Source organism: Protopterus annectens, chromosome 9.part0 (assembly GCF_019279795.1).
Source record: "Protopterus annectens isolate FY-2018-M chromosome 9.part0, PAN1.0, whole genome shotgun sequence".
NCBI lineage: Eukaryota > Metazoa > Chordata > Ceratodontiformes > Protopteridae > Protopterus > Protopterus annectens.
The window spans coordinates 317,665,445-317,682,365 of record NC_056743.1 but is presented as its reverse complement, the minus strand read 5'-3'; the positions used below and the strand labels follow the sequence as shown (position 1 = coordinate 317,682,365).

The window sequence follows — 16,921 nt, the reverse complement described above, 5'->3', positions numbered from 1 at the left end:
CGGTAAAAGGTGTAAAGAGAAGAAAACTCAAGAAAATATGGTCGCTAAAGTAAGAGACAACAAAATAGAAACTTTTCTGACAGAAAAAGATATATATATGACTAGTCTGACAACAAATATCTATACTTAGCTCAAGAGAAGCAGCTTGACACGACCGAATGGCAACGCGGCAAACAAAATCTGGGGTAACAGGGAGAGGGGGATTATGGGTAAGAGTTTAGCTCGAGAGTTTGTAGCCGACGCAAGCTTGGAAAATGGTCGGCTCGGTTCCGAGGTTGGAACCGATACCTGTACGTAAGCAATGAACGAGGATTAACAATATTAGATCATATGTTTTGGGAGTGCAATGAGTCAGCAGATTTTAAAAATTTTCTACAGAGTACTCTTATCAGAAATATCAGGTGAGCAAATGGCTGTCAGTAAGGAAATAATTATTTTGAGCTGGGATGACCCGAATTGCCTATACATAGTAAGGCCCAATTAAATTTAATTCTGTTGGCTGCTTAAAAAGCAATTACTAGAAAATGACATCAGAGTCTACACCAACTCTATTTGAGGTACTGAATACTATAAAAGAAATAAAAGAACTGGAAGTTGGATCTTTAGAAAAGGGAGGGATCAAATCACACAGAGGCAAATGGAAATAGGTGGAACAATGCATGCATAATAATATTCAGGAGGATGAGGAATGAGGTTTAAGGGAAGGCAGGAATTCAGCAACTTTTTGTAATGTTGGAGTGATGATAGTAAGTAAAGAAAATATATGTTATGTATGCTGTATTTAAATGGAAAAATGTTAATATGGTTCGTTTTCTTTTCTGCTAATGTATGTCTGCCTATGTTTTAAGCAATAATTTAATAAAGATGTTAAAAAAATCAACCTGGGCCAAAAGAGAAAAATGGCACAATGTAGCAACCACCAGCCAATGCCAACAAGACTATCACTGGCAAATGTAAGCTCACAGGAAGGCATTCTGATAAGTGGAGAACTCAATAAATCACTTGGGCCACTAGAGAAATGAGTGCGCACACTCAAACTGCCTTCAGGCCTTTCCAAGGGTCAAAAAGATGAAGGACAGGAACCATCTGTGTTCGATCTCCACAATGGCCATGACAAGCTTTGTACACTCAATGGCAGGAAGAAATTCAGACTCTAGACTGGAGGAGGCCCTGTGAACCACAGTAAACACAGACAACACAAGAGAAACAAGTTCTGATGTAGAATTCACCACTACCTTGAAAGGAAGTTGCAGCAGGGGAAGCGGTCTTCTGTGGTTTGAAACTGTATCCAGAAAACAGAGAATATCTTTGACCTTAACAAATCTGGCACACTAATCTTTACCAGCCACCTCAATAAAACAGAATGTGCTACTTGGATATACACACAAAGGTTTCTCTGAAAGCTGAACACACCTAAATGAGCACAGGCTTCACTGGATAACTAGGAGGAAAGAAAGGAGACCTGTCTGGAGACAACACAAAACCAAAACAGAGACGCCAAGATTTTTTATTTAATCTGATGTTTTAACACAAAAGTATGAAGGAGTTTTCTTTACCTCTTCAAGGTCACCTTTTTAAACCTAACACAAACATCGTAGCAGTCAGACAAATGCCATGGACATCAAAATTGTGCAAGATCTTACCATAACAGTAGATGTTCTGCTGTTCACTGTTGTGGTACTCTTTACAAGTGGAATATCCTGCTGAAGAGACAAACATCCAGAGAGCACATCAAAGCCTTAGCTCTTTACATGCGCCATATGTTAGACGCATGTACTACATCTTAGGCGTAGAGTACGTAAGTAACATACGAGTGTCTAATCCTCGGAACTGAACTGCCCCAGAAGAACCAGATGATCCAAGAGGAGAAGCAATGACAAGTGCATCCAGAGAGGGAAGAAAAAGAAGGACCCATCAGCGAGAGAGAACGTTACAGAGAAGAACATAGGGAAGGAGAGGAGGGACAGAATACTGCAAAAGTGATGCAGAGCATTGTATAACTGTGTAAGATTTTACCACAATAACAGATATTCTTCTCAATGTTGCAGTATTCTTCACTATTGGGATATTCTGCCGAGGACAGCCGTATGTCTGGCAGCATACCAAAGCCTTTACACCTTCCTGGCACTGTGCATCAGCCTTACATACATGGCATAACGTACATTTGTGACATACAAGCACTCCATCCTCAGAACTTTTGTCACCAGTCCAAATGCTACCTTTGAATTCATTCTGCAAGCTGTTTACTGACTTGGTTCCACTACCAAGCCTACTACTGGGGATTCTTCCTTCCTTTCCTTTTTTCTTTACTTTAGTTTAAATATCATCCAGGAAGGGAAAACTGGAGTGTGGGAGGCAGATTCTCCATGAAGAGAGACAAAAGTAAGTGCTCTTTTTGTTTTGGTGTACACATGGCCATACACAATGTGAGATTTGACAAGTGTCTGTCCCTAAGACACTCTGTAGTCATCTGTCATCCACCATGGCTGAATCTGCCCACTTCAACATTCATCCAACACTTAAAAAGAAAGCCCAAAAGGGGTGTACTGATCCTGCTGCTGTCCAGCCTCCACCAGACATCTCTGTCAGGTTGGATGAAGAACCAAAGGACCATCCAGAGCACTGCAACAATGATAAGAAAGGACATCTATGGTTATGATAAGATCTTACACAACTGTACTATGTCCTTTTGTCATCACTGTTAGAGGATTCGTTACCAATGGGATAGTACAAACTTTGCTGGAGGGAAAAGAGGAGAAAAGTCCTCCAATAACTCATGCATGGCTACGCTGGCAAAACCTGCCCTGGCCCTGGAAATCACATCCAACTTATAATTTTAGTAAAGGTACGTACAGAAGACCAAGTAGCAGCTTCCAAAATGGAGCTAGTATCCAGACCCTTGAAAAAAGCACTAAAACTGGCTATAGTACTCACAGAATCAGCACAAGCACAAGAAAGCTGCTTTCCATGAAAATAAATGGAAAACTCCTTAGAAATACATGAGGAGATGCTTTACTTAGAAACAGCCAAACCTATCCCATTTCATGGGTCCCCTCAAATTATCTATGGTAAGATCCCAATTATTCTTATAAGGGGTAATACACAATTAATAACCATGGGATGAGTAAAGCCAGCCTATAACAATAGGATAAGTTATTTTGAGCACAAAAAGGGAAACTGGATAAGTTTATAATGGCCCAAAAGGACAGGTAGCCTAGTACTTACCCAAGGACTGAGCTTTAATAGAGGAGTATGCCAGACCAGAAATGAGAAGCATGCACAAATAAGAAAGAACTTTAGCAATACTCTCCGAAAGAGGGTCCAGGTCATATTTGTGATACCAAATAGAAAAACTCTTCCATTCGGCTACATAAGATTTTCAACTCCTGGAAAACCTGAAACACATTCCTAGAAAACTGATGTGTAAAAGGAATCAAAACCCTATCACCCAAACAGTTATTTGCAGGATGAGTAAACGAGGGTGAATGAGACATCCCTTGTCCTGTGTGAGAAGATCCATCCTTTGAGGTAACTTGTGATGACTGCTCCCAGCTAGATGAAACAAAAGGGGGTATCAGTGCCACCTGGGAAAAAAAGGAGTCACCAACAAGATTTTGGGGCTGCCCCACATGATTTTGTGCAGGACATTTGTAAATAATCAACAGGGGGTGGGGGTAGGCATACAGAAATATCCTCTTCCAAGAAAAAGCCAGAAGACTTGTCACGATGGAACAGAACTTGGAAAGTTTTCTGTACAGAGGGGAGACAAAAATACCTGTTTGATGAGTACTGCTGATGTACAACGTCCAAGAAAACCTCTCTGTGAAGCATCCATTCATGAGGATCTGCCTTGGACCTGCTCAGATTGTCTGCCACTAAAATTGCACTCTGAGGGAATGTATACTGTGTACTGCTTGAAGAGTCAGTTGACGGCTAATTGCAAAATCCCTAGCCTGAAGAGCCAGCCTGCTAAGAAGGTAAGATTGTGCAGCCCCTTGCTTATCTACCACATAACTATGGTGCTGTCTGTGAAAATTCTCATGAGGACCTGAAACTTAAAGGGAGAGGGAAGCATGAAGCACCAGAATCAGAACTCTTATTTCTTTTTGTTTGATATGGCCCGCTTGTTACTGGGATGTTCAAACTCCCTGAACCCTGTTGTTAATGGAAAATGCTCCTCAACCTTGATCAGAACCATCTGTGTACAGATCGTAAATGAGAACAACCTGGAAAGGCAGGCCAGGATTCAGAGAAATCTGATGACTGCACTATAGGACTCAAGTTTGAGGCAAGGAAGGAGAGGGATGAGAAGATCCGCAGGACTGTAATGTTGAAGCCAAATAGTTCTAATATATCACTGAAACCATCGCATGTGGAGACTGGCGAAAAAAACATTGGATACCATGAACCTTAGAGCCCAAAGAAATTTTCTTGCAGAGAAAGAAAAGACTGAAAATAAACTGTCAAGGGAAGGACCTTGGGAGTTGGAAGCAAAGGCATCATTGGAAGTTATGAATACTGCAACACAGAAAAACTCAGTCTTGAGAAAGAGTAAGAACAGACTTTTTGAAATTCAGAGCGACTTCACACTGCTGAGAAGAAGCATAGTATATTCACGATCTAGAGACAGTATGAAAGTGTGAGAAAGTAACGGAAAACAAAGCCTGGAGAGGAAACATCCTGAAAGAGAGACCTTCCAAAAGTGTTTTGAGAAAGGAAAGATCCAGAATGGGCGACTAAGAGCCATCCTTCCTGAGAACCAGGAACATTCTGGAATAAAATCCTTTGCCTCGCTGAGAGAGCAGAACAGGCTGAATGGTTCCTTGCATCAAAAGGTCCTGAAGAATTGAAGGGAAGTAAGGAAGTTGGCAATAGGGATGTTAGGAATGCCCATAAAAAGAGGAAAGGACTTCCAAACCATGAAAAGTACAGTTGTTCAAATGTAGTCACTGTTGTAGTCATCACATTTGGGTTATCCCTGCCAGGGTAGCCCTCGGCCGGCCCGAATACAAGGGACTTAGTATTTCTGCGTTGGTTGCTGTCGCTTGAGGACTTACTTCAGGATGTAAGTAGTATAAAGTAAGGCAGCTGACGCCATTACATCAGTTTTTCTTGCCCTAATCTGTCAGGAGCACTCAAGTAGGAGGCCAAGCTCTGGTGGAAGATCCTCACCAGTGGAATATAACTACCAGTATGTCTCTTGTAAGGAAAGGGGAACAATAAGGAAGAATGGTAATAAAAGGAGGAAAAGAAGAAAGGGGGATGGAGGGAGGGAAACCAAGACTGCAACAGTGAATACACTCGAACATCTACATTTATGGTAAGTGTACACAACTGTACTGTTCTTAGTGTTTCACTGTTGCAGTCATGACATTTCGGTTGACTCCCAAAGCTGAGGAAATGGGTGGAGGCAGTCAAGGAAAAGTACAGTTTTGTACATACCATAAATGTAGATGTTCGAGTGCTAATACAGCTGCAGTAATCACAGATGGGGTTTTCTGCCGTCAGGCGGGTCCTCGGTCGGCCGAATTCCAAAGTCTAGGTCCGGCATCGGTTGCTGTCGCTTTCTTTCCTGACGTCACTGCGACAGGGGTATATAAGACACAGCCGACGCCATATTCTTCAGTCTTTCTTGCCCCAGATGTCAGGTGCCCCCAGAATGAAGGCAATACATAAATTATATATATATATATATATATATATAGTCAAGCAATGCAATATAATCAAAAATCAGTAGTTGCAAGCAAATACACCATAGAAGGATAACCCAATCAGGTTGTATGAGGAGGTGTTAGCCACTAGGCCTTTACCAAGAGGGGAAGGAGGGATGGAAACCTGTACTGCAGCTGTATTAGCACTCTAACATCTACATTTATGGTAGGTACAAAACTGTACTATGTTCATCGTGCATACAGCTGCAGTAATCACAGATGGGTAGAATCCCAAAGCTACGCACAGGGTGGTAGGCACTAGATGGAACTGGGAGCAGCCAGAATGCCCTGCAACACAGCAGTGGCAAAGCCTGCTCTAGTTTTGGAGTATAAAGGCAGGTGGTAGTGTTTTGTGAAGGTATGCACAGAACTCCAAGTGGCTGCCTCCAAAATATCTTTGGTAGGGACTCCTCTGAGGAAGGCTGTAGAGGTAGCTGTGGCCCTTGTGGAGTGGGATCTGATGCCTGTAGGAACAGGTTTGCCATGAAAGGAGTAACAACACCGTATGCAATGGCCTATCCATTTTGAAATAGTCTGTTTGGAAATTGGCTTCCCTTGAGCTCCTACGGCATAGGACACAAAAAGTTGTTCTGATTTCCTGAAGGGCTGTGTCTGTCCAAATAGTAACGTAGCTGTCTATGGATGTCTAAGGAATGTAGCAGCCTTTCCCCTTTGTTTTGAAGATTGGGGTAAAAGGTAGGTAAGTGTATGGCCTGATTTAAAGCTACCCTGGATACTACCTTAGGCATAAATGACGGGTTGGTTCGTAGGGAAACCCTGTCCTGATGGAAGATGAGAAAGGGCTGCACAGCCATGAGGGCTTGTAGTCCCGAAACTCTACGAGCTGAGGTAATGGCCAGAAGGAAAGCTGTTTTCCAGGACAAATATTGCAAATCTGTTGAGGCAGCTGGTTCAAAGGGAGGTAATGTTAATTTTTCTAGAATGTAGTTAAGATCCCAGGCTGGTATTGGTTGTTTCCTTGGAGGTCTTATATTCTTAGCTCCTCTGAGGAACTGTCTTAAAAGTGGGTGAGAGAATAAGGGTTGATCAGTGTTGTATTCTGCAGAAATGGCTGAGGCATGAATTTTGATGGAGGAAAATGAAAGTCCACTGTTCAATCAGCTCGGCTAGATACTGTAATATCTGAGGCAAATTCAGTTTTCTAGGATCCTGGCATTTTTTCTCATTCCAAGCGCAAAACCGTTTCCATTTTGCGGAGTAAGCCTTTCTAGTAGATGGCCTTCTGGCCTCCAAAATGACATCCTGCACCTTTTTGGAGAGTAGGGTCTGTTGTGGTGTTAAGGAATTTTCCATGCAGCCAGATTGAGTGTTTTCAGCTGACTGTGAAGAGTTTTGTAGCTGTGTTGAGTCAGTAGAAGAGGCATTAGAGGTAGGGTCCAGGGAGGAGTATGTGTTAGGCTCCTCAGGAGTGGGTACCAGTGTTGTCTTGGCCAGTCTGGAGCAATCAGTATCATCTTCGGTCTGTCTGCTCTTGCTTTCAAGAGCACCTTGGGCAGAAGAGGCAAAGGTGGGAAAGCGTAAACTGTCCATGCTGCCCAACTGAAAGAAAGGGCGTCCACTCTCCAGGCCTTTGGATGAAAGGTCCTTGAACAGAACTTTTTCAATTGATGATTCCTGTGGGAGGCGAAGAGATCTGTGTCTGGTCTTCCCCACGCTTGGATTATCTTTGAAAACACTTGAGGATGCAACTTCCATTCGTGTGGATCTGTCATATTTCTGCTTAGATAGTCTGCCAGCGTGTTTTCCAATCCTGGCAAGTACTGTGCTTGAAGTTCGATTTGCCATTCCAGAGCCAAGTTCCAAAGTGACATGGCTAGCCTGCACAGGGGGTATGAATGTGTTCCACCTTGTTTGTTTATGTACCACATAACTGTGGTGTTGTCTGTTCTTATCAATAATTGCCCTGGATGCAGGAGGTCCTTGAAAATTGTAATTGCATTTATCACTGCTAGCATTTCTTTTTGATTGATGTGAAGGTGCTTTTCCTTTTGGGACCATTTGCCCCGAATGCACCTGTCTGTCATGTGTGCCCCCCAGGCGTAGCCTGAGGCGTCTGTTGTGATGACTTGATTTGCTTGAGGCTTGCAGAATGGAAGACCTGTGTTTGTTTGGCATGCTTGGGCCCACCATAGAAATTCCTTTTGCAAACATGGGATTATTGGTATTATTGTTTCCAAACTGTGGCTGTGTTGAGACCATAGGTTTTTTAGGTACCATTGAAGTTTCCTCATATGCAATTTTGCAGTCGTCCAAATAAGGGTAAATTTGTATCCCTTGAAGTCTGCAGTAGGAATTACTGATGCCAGGCATTTCGTGAATACTCTGGGCGCAGTAGATAAGCCAAAGGGCAATGCAGAGAATTGATAGTGGATTGAACCTGCAAGAAATCTGAGGTATCTTCTGCAGCTTTGTCTGATTGGGACATGCAGGTATGCCTCCTTGAGGTCCAATGTTACCAGCCAAAACTCCTTGCCCAGCATGGGAAGAAGCTGCTGTAATGTGAGCATCTTGAATTTTGGTACAAGTAGAAATGTGTTTAGGATGGATAAATCCAAAATGGGTCTCCAGTCGGTTCCTTTCCTTGGTACCAGAAAAAGTCTGGCATAAAAACCTTGACCTTGTTCGTGAGTAGTACCTCTTGAATAGCTTTCATGGCCATAAGCTTTGAAATTTGTATTTGAGCCTCTGCCCTTTGATTGTGTGGCAGGTTCGGCATGCCTCTCATTTTTGGAAGAGTGTGAAAATGAAATCTGTAGCCTCTGTTTATAATGTCCAGGATCCATTTGTCTGTTGTGATAATATGCCAATTTCTTGTAAATAATGCCAGCTTTCCTCCCAAGGGTGCTGTCAGCTGAGACTTGCTTGGCATGAAAAGGGGGAAGTCATTGGGTTAGTTTCCTGTATTGCTGTGCACTGTCTTCGCCACCTCTTGGTGCTGGAGTTTGCCATTGTCTGCCTCTATATGATCCTTGAGGTTGTCCTCTGCCCCTTGTGCACCTGTATCTACCTCTTTGTGGCTTGTCCGTGGCTGGAAAGGACCAGTTCTTTGAAGGCCAATTTCTGCTAAAACGTGGTGGTTGAACCTGTAGAAAAGCTTTGACAGTTTGCATAGATTTAGCTTTTTCTTCCATTTTCCGTAGTATCTCCTCAGCATTAGTACCAAATAGTACATCCTTTTGTAAAGGAGCATCTAGTAGCTTAGCTTTAACATGGTCAGGCAAGGTTTGTTCCCTAAGCCAGGCATGTCTACGAATGACTGATCCTGTCACAGCAGCTCTACTTGAGGCCTCTAGGGCATCATAGCCACATTGTATGGTGTGTTTACCCACTTGTTCTGCACTATGCATCATATCCTGCAACTCCTTCAAATCTGGTTGTTCAGGTTGAGACATTTTATTTCTTAATTGTGATAACAGAAACTGCTGATATTTAAGCATATGGAACTGACAATTTAAGGCCCTCATGGCTAGGGTGGCCGAGGTATATACCTTTTTTCCCAACCTTTCTAAGGATCTAGACTCTCTTTCGGAAGGTAGTGGATTCTTAGCAGTAGAGGCCTTCATACCCTTGGGGCCTTGAGAAATGGTTTCAGGGTCAGCATTATGGCTTTTGTAAAGAAATTGGTGAGAGTTAGGAACTCTGTAAAACCTATCAGGCTTGACTGGGGCAGGAGGCAGGGAATCCGGATTTAGGCAAGCCTCCGAGTAAACATCATCAAGTATGTCCAAGACAGGAGGTATCGCCAGCGGTCTGTGCTGAGGTAACAAAAGAAATTCCCCAAGTCTTTTCTTGGAATCAGAAAAGTCTTGGCCTTCCCAATGGAAGTGTTCCCTCAAGGTGTGCAAGGTTTCCCCAAAAGAGAAATCCTCTGGGGGAGATACAGAAGGAATGGACTGCTCAGCATCCGAATCTTCAAAAGGGGAGTACGAGTGTTCCTCTTCATCAGAATGTTCTGAAAAAATGGAGTCCTGGTCAGAAGAGGGAGAAGCTTCCTCCACTCTGGGTCTCTTGTCTGGAGGGGGTTGGGAACCCCTGATAAGAGTATTTAAATCCTCAGCCATTTTTAGCATCTGCTTTTTAGGCATGGGGCCTGGAGATGGGCCCTGTGAAACAGGCCTCTTGGGATGCATGGCTGATTTAGACTTAGTAAAGGCCTTTATGGAGAAGGAAGATGAGGGTCTAAAGACACCATGGGTAGAAGTGGACCTGTCCACATTAGGAGGCTCAACACTCACAGTGGCTTCGGAGGTTGTAGTCTGGGTATGGGCAGAGGTACCTGCGGTCTCGGTTACAAAGGACACCGCCAAAGAAGTGTTGTCGGTAGTCAGGGGCTGCGTAGGCGCCTCGCTGAGAACCGGACCACGTGTAGCCGGTTTTGGCGTGGTGTCGGTGGAGACCACGGACCTCGCGTGTCAGTCTTTGTCCTTGTGTTTTTTGGATAAAACGGCAGTCTGAGTATCCGATGACATTTTATAATCAAAGGCTTTACTAAAAAGGTGCTGGGCGAACTCCGCCCGACTCTTAATAGTGCGTTTATTGAAAGTAGCGCAAAAGTGACAGGCCGAGACGTCGTGGTCTGGGCCTAAACAAGGTATGTAGAGGGAATGGAAATCCTTATGCGGTATTTGCTTCCCACAAGAAATACAATTGTTAACTTTGTCTGATATCGGTCTGAGGCAAGAAAAGTTTCCCCAATGGGGTACTTAGCTTTAAAGAAGACTTCGGTTTCCAATTATTCGTAATTTCAGGAGCTGGCCGACCGGCACATGCGAACTGCTTCTGCTTCGGGCACCGTGCGGCAAAAAAGACTGAAGAATATGGCGTCGGCTGTGTCTTATATACCCCTGTCGCACTGACATCAGGAAAGAAAGCGACAGCAACCGACGCCGGACCTAGACTTTGGAATTCGGCCGACCGAGGACCCGCCTGACGGCAGAAAACCCCATCTGTGATTACTGCAGCTGTATGCACGATAAACATCTAGGGGCTGGCTAGGATGCCCTGCAAGACTGCAGAGGCAAACTCTGCCCTGGATTTGTAGAAGAGAGATAGGTGGTAATGCGTGGTGAAAGTGTGAACAGATGTCCAGGTGGCAGCCTCCAGGATGTGCAGAGGTGGAGGCTGCTCTGGTGGTGTGTGTCCTGACACCCTTGGGGGGAGGCTTTCCATGCTGTTTGCAGCAGAAATGGATCCAGTGTGCTATCCATTTGGAAATGGTTTGTTTGGAGATGGCTTTGCCTTCTGCCCCTGTAGCAAAGCTAATCAGCAATTGATCAGAATTTTTGAAGGATTTAGTACTGTCTAGATAGAATCTGAGCTGTCTGAGCACATCTAGAGAGTGAAGAATCATTTCCCCCTTGTTCTGTGGATTAGTATTAAAAAAAAAAAAAAAAAGTGGGCAAATGAATAGATTGGTTGAGAGCCACACTGGACACCACTTTGGCCATGAAGGATGGGTTAGTTCTGAGGGATACCCTGTCTGCATGGATGCTGATGAAGGGTTCCACATCCATGAGTGCTTGCAGCTCAGAGACTCTTCTGGCTGAAGTGATGGCCAGAAGGAGTGCTGTCTTCCAGGAAAGAAATGTTAGCTCTGCAGAAGAAGCTGGTTCGGAAAGGGGACAGGGTGAGCTTTTCCAATACAAAGTTAAGGTCCCAAGCTGGTGTTGGTGCTCTTCTGGGTGGCCTCAAGTTGATAGACACTCTTAGGAACTGTTTGATCACAGGGTGTGAGAAAAGGGGCTGCTCAGTGTGATAATGAGCAGAAATAGCAGAGGCATGAATTTTTACAGAGGAGAAAGAGAGGCCACTGTGTAGTAGGGTCATCTAAGTAAGCCAGGATGAGAGGGAGGGAGGGCTGTGCCATATTGGCTCCCTTAGCCTGGATCCAGCTGCCGAACCTTTTCCATTTATCAGCATAAGACTTTCTGGTGCGAGGCCATCTGGCCTCATGGATAACATCCAGAACCTGTTTACTGAGGTTGGCAGGTTGGTTCGGGGTTAGGGAATAAGCCAAGCTACCAAACTGAGTCTGCAATTGGGGATGCATGAATTCCCCTTTCTCTGGGTCAGGAGGTTTCGAATCTGAGGAAGATCCCATGGAGGCAGTGTTGGGGCACCAGTGCTGCTGGGGCTAGTCTGGAGCAGCAAGGGGCACCAGTGTTGCCGGGGCCAGTCTGGAGCTATAAGAATGGGCCTTGGTTTTTCCTCCCTTATTTTGAGCAGTACCCTGGGGATGAGAGGTAGGGGAGGAAAGGCATAGATCAATAGACTGACCCAGGGGAAGGGCAGGGCATCCATTTTCCAAGCTATGCAGTGATGCTCCCTGGTGCAGAATTTGCTGAGCTGATGGTTGGTGTGGGAGGCAAAGAGGTCGACCTTCGGGGTTCCCCAATTCTGAGTTATTAGGGTGAGGGTACTTCTGCTGAGCTGCCACTCATGTGGGTCCAGAAGACTTCTGCTTAATTGGTCTGCCAGAGAGTTGAGAGAGCCTGGTAGGAATTGTGCTAACAGGTGTAGTTGCATGGCAGAGACTGTGTGCCAAAGGGTCATGGCCAGCCTGCATAGATGGTAGCTGAGTCCCTCCCTGTTTGTTGATGTACCACAACACAGTGGTGTTGTCTGTTTTGATACGGAGTGCCTCTGGAGAGAGAAGGGGCTTGAAAGCTATCAAGGCGTGCCGCACAGCCATCGTATCTTTTTGATTGATGTGCAGAGATATTTGCTGTGGGCTCCATTGGCCCTGTATGCACCTGACGGCCAGGTCTGCACCCAAAGCATAGTCTGATGTGTCTGTGGTGAGGGTCTGGGCAGGGGGGGAGCAGTCACTTGTTGAGGGAGCATGCTGTTGCCCACCAAAGAAAATCTTTTCTGAGGCAAGGAATTATAGGTAGACGAGTTTCCAGGTCTTGAGAGGATCTTCCTTGCAGTTAGATGGGGCCTGGTGGCTAGTTGAGAGAAGTAGGGTGTCAGGAAAATTTGTTTCTCTGGTGTAGGGTACGCCATCTGGGACGCTGTGTCCAGACTTGCTGCCAGGAAGACTATCCTTTGGGTAGGCACCTGCCTGGATTTCTTTTTGTTGATTGTGTACTCTAGAGAGGTTAGAACTGTCTTTACAATGGCCAGGTGCTTGAGCAGCTTTCCCTAGCTGTCTGCCAAAATAAGGCAGTTGTCTAAGTAATGAAAAGCAAAATCGTACCTTCGCTTAATTTACGTTGATTGAATCTAGCACAAAACCGACAACTAGCTACATCGTGGTCAGGGCCCAAGCAAGGAATTACAGTAAGAATGAAAATCCTTATGAGGTATTTGCTTCCACATGAAATACAATTATTAACTTTTTCTGACATCGGAGTGGAGCAAGAAAAAAGTTTCCCCAACGGGGTACTTAGCTTTGAGTGGAGAAGAAAGTCTTCGGACCGAAGTATATAGAAAAATTCGTTAGGAGTCAGCCGACCGGCACTTGCGAACTGCTATCACCGCACGGCAAGAAAGACTGGAGAAGATGGCGTCGGCTGTCAGCTTTATGCTCCTGGCGCTCTGACGTTAGGGAGCATGGCTGAACAGCTGACGCCGGACCCAGACTTTGGGATTCTAGCCGACCGAGGGCTGCCTGCCGGCAGGGGAGAACCCTACAGTCATGACTGCAACAGTGAAACACGATGAACATCCATGGTTCCCTGAAACAAAAGCTACCATCACTGGTTTTCTAAACAGACAGAAAGGGAAGACAGAAGGCTGTGTAACGTCTTGGGTACAAATGAAAAATCTCTCACACAGTATGGTCATGAGCATCAGTTAGATAAAAAAGGCACTTCCTCTCCTCTATCCATCCTTATAGGGAATCTGCCTCTCACTCATTTTCCATTTCTGGATGACATGTAAAAGGTAATACAACTAAAGGAATAAAGGAAAAGACCCCCAAAAAGGCACTTATCTTTTGAAGTCTTGGTAGCTGTAGCAATACAACAAAACTAGCAGACCAAATTCAAAAAGTAGTGTTCAAACTGGTGGCAAAGTAGTTCTGAGAATTAGTCATTCATATACCACTTACATACTACACACCTTAGACTTGGTACATATGTCTAATGTAGGATGCCTGGAAGGAGCCAAGGCTTTACTAAGCTGGGCAGATATTCAGCTATCTCAACAGCATATCCTCTCTGTAATGAATATTGCAGTAGTGATGAGGAAGGACATCTAAACAATAAACAATATTTCTGTGTCTGTCTGCATGAATGATATGCTTACCATGGTCACACTTAATTATAGGAATAAGGCATGAAAGTGAAAAAGAGACAAAACCCTAAGACAAACTAAGTGGAAAAGAAGTCTGAATACAACAGTAAGGCATGAAAGCATTAACAGCAGAAGGTGCTTAAAGAAAGCTAAATGTGCAAGACATCACAAAATGCAACCAAATAAAGCCAGAAATAAGGTCACCAACCTTTACTAATAAAATCAGAGAGGAAATTTCAGGATTTTCTCAAAAGGTGGCCTGAGACCACTTAGGATCCTACTGAACATGATTAACTGTACGAAGGAACAGGAAATGGAGAGAGAAAAAGATGCAGGGTACCACGGGATGGAGAAGGTACAAAAGTAGCTTGGCAAATTTTTATACTCCAGGATGAGCATGTGTGGAACCTCTGGGTCCAAAGGGTTTATGAGGAAGTAATCTTGTCAGATTAACTTTTTTTTTTTTTTCACTACTACTGGCTCGAAAATATAAAGTAGGACATGCCTTCTAGTGTGAGCCCTGTCCAAGGTGGTAAACTAGCATAGTTCTAGATACTAATTTTTTTCATTGATGGAGAAGACATAGTACAACATCTGATCTGCAAGTCTAGAAAGATGATGGTATAATAAGCTATTACGTTAATAGTAACGTATGGCCAGATTCCAGAAGACTTGCTCTTGATGTAAATTACTTACAATGGTGCAACTCCTGCTTTATAGACATGCCTGGCACTGGAGAAAGTCACTTACACTGAGAGAGAGCCTTTTTGGAATCTGTCCCTTTACCTTCAAAATAGTAATCAACGTCACAGATTTTACATATTGGTCACACTACTAAATTCAAAGAACACTGTCTCGAGAAGTATAACTTAAGACAACTTAGCAAAGGAACCTGTTCAAAACACTTGTCTACAGCTGATATATTCCACACCAATAAACTCATTCATAGTGCCTTTTAAAGCTAAACACAGGATAAAATTCTGACAGATTCACTAAAAGTAACTGTAGTTTTCAATTATTTTTTTAAGGCACGCAACAACTGCAATTTCAGAGGTACTGGGAACTAAGGTTGGGTGGCACGATGCCAGGGTAATCCTATGGGTTAGGCTTGCAAAGGCTCCAGGGTCATTAGCCTAGTACACACCTATGAATGTATTCAGCATGCAATAAACACCTTACCAATATTAATTGTATTCAATGTCTTTCCATTGACGATATAAATTTACTTCTAGAAAGTGAAAAGACTGTTTACCACTGCTTCACCTGAAAGGGTTAATATTTCAGTAAAGGTGAAAAAAATTATGAAGACCACCCCCACCCAAAAAAATCATTCAACAATATATGCATCTATTTTACAAGTGGGAAGAAAGCAACAAGCATACGATACATATCTCTCAAACTTAAAATCAAATGGTGAAATTATGGGTGGTTCTAAAATGCTAGAGTCAGAAAAAAGTCAAGTTTCAATCATTTTTGTTTTACAATGTCACACTGCACTGAACAGATTTTATAAAAATGACGTACAGAGAAATAATATTAACGGTAATGCATTTTTTAATAACTCACTACGTACCTGGGTATTTACATTGGCACCAAACTCAAGAAGGCACTGTACAACTTCTTCCAGTCCCCAACAAGCAGCGAGGTGGAGGGGAGTTTGCCCATCTCGGGCTTCTTCATCTCCTTCTCCATTAGGACCAGGCCGTCGAGGACTATTTACATCACAACCACTGAAAGTCAGAAAAGAACACTTATTGTAATACAAAGAATGAAGGTCAAACAAAGTGCTTCTTTCCGTTTAGGAACAAATAACTGTTGTTTATACATGCAGCCTGCTGTTATGTCCACTCATGTTTTCAAGTAACTGTCAATTTTCATACAAACACAAACGTTGCTGTCAGTATAAACAGATCATGCGAGGTGTCAGCTCTGCCCTTAGTTTCCTACATAACCTCTCTCAAAACATGTGCTCTTAACTAGCTGCTTGTGCTAGATACATATCTGTTATATTGATGTAATGCATATACCAGGCACTACGTAACATCGTGCCTAGTATAAGGCATTACATACCTGTTATACTGATGTAATGCATATACTAGGCACGCTGTTATGGAGATTCTTGACTATAAAACTCACCAAGCAGATCATGCGAGGTGTCAGCTCTGCCCTTAGTTTCCTACATAACCTCTCTCAAAACATGTGCTCTTAACTAGCTGCTTGTGCTAGATACATATCTGTTATATTGATGTAATGCATATACCAGGCACTACGTAACATCGTGCCTAGTATAAGGCATTACATACCTGTTATACTGATGTAATGCATATACTAGGCACGCTGTTATGGAGATTCTTGACTATAAAACTCACCAAATATGTCATCGACATGCTACTTAAGCTAATTCCATGTGCTGGCAATACTGTCCAGTTCCTATAACATCATCTACCTCTTAAGAAAATAGTTTTCATTAACAATCAACATTGCCAATACTGGACATGCTAGCCCGGTAGCTTACTGTATCAGTCTAGATTGCTCATACCAATACTTTTTAATGGTCATGTCATTTCTGCATATTCAGAAGTATTGTTTATTTATCTGATACTGCTTTACCTGTTAAATGACCCACTACTAACTGTTGCTCTTTCTTAATGTCACATATGCCAAGTGAACTCTTCAACAAAATGGCTTAACTTCTCCAGAAGGATACAAAATCATCCACACCATTTCCCATGCCTAAGAGCTAGATACGAGTTTAAGAATGGAAGTTTTAGCTAACTCCCAGCAGAGGAATGCAAGGCATATTAGTAAGACCTAGCCTCTCCACAAAGATGGAAGTTTTCTCCATCAGAGACCTAAAATAAGAAAGATAAAGCCACAGCAAAATTATGTAGCCCTCTAAATGCCAGTCTGATTTCTGATGGATAGTGCAGCCTTGATGTCATACAGAAGAA

General features: G+C 43.4%; 1 protein-coding gene across 1 annotated transcript in view; it reads right to left on the bottom strand.

The window, feature by feature from the left end:
• Positions 1-16,921, bottom strand: part of ANKFY1 (ankyrin repeat and FYVE domain containing 1) — a 1,799,901-nt gene that overhangs the window by 700,956 nt on the left and 1,082,024 nt on the right. Inside the window, exon 20 of the mRNA XM_044082101.1 lies at positions 15,544-15,700. Coding sequence (XP_043938036.1) covers positions 15,544-15,700 — 157 coding nt within the window. The remainder of the gene's footprint in view (positions 1-15,543; positions 15,701-16,921) is intronic.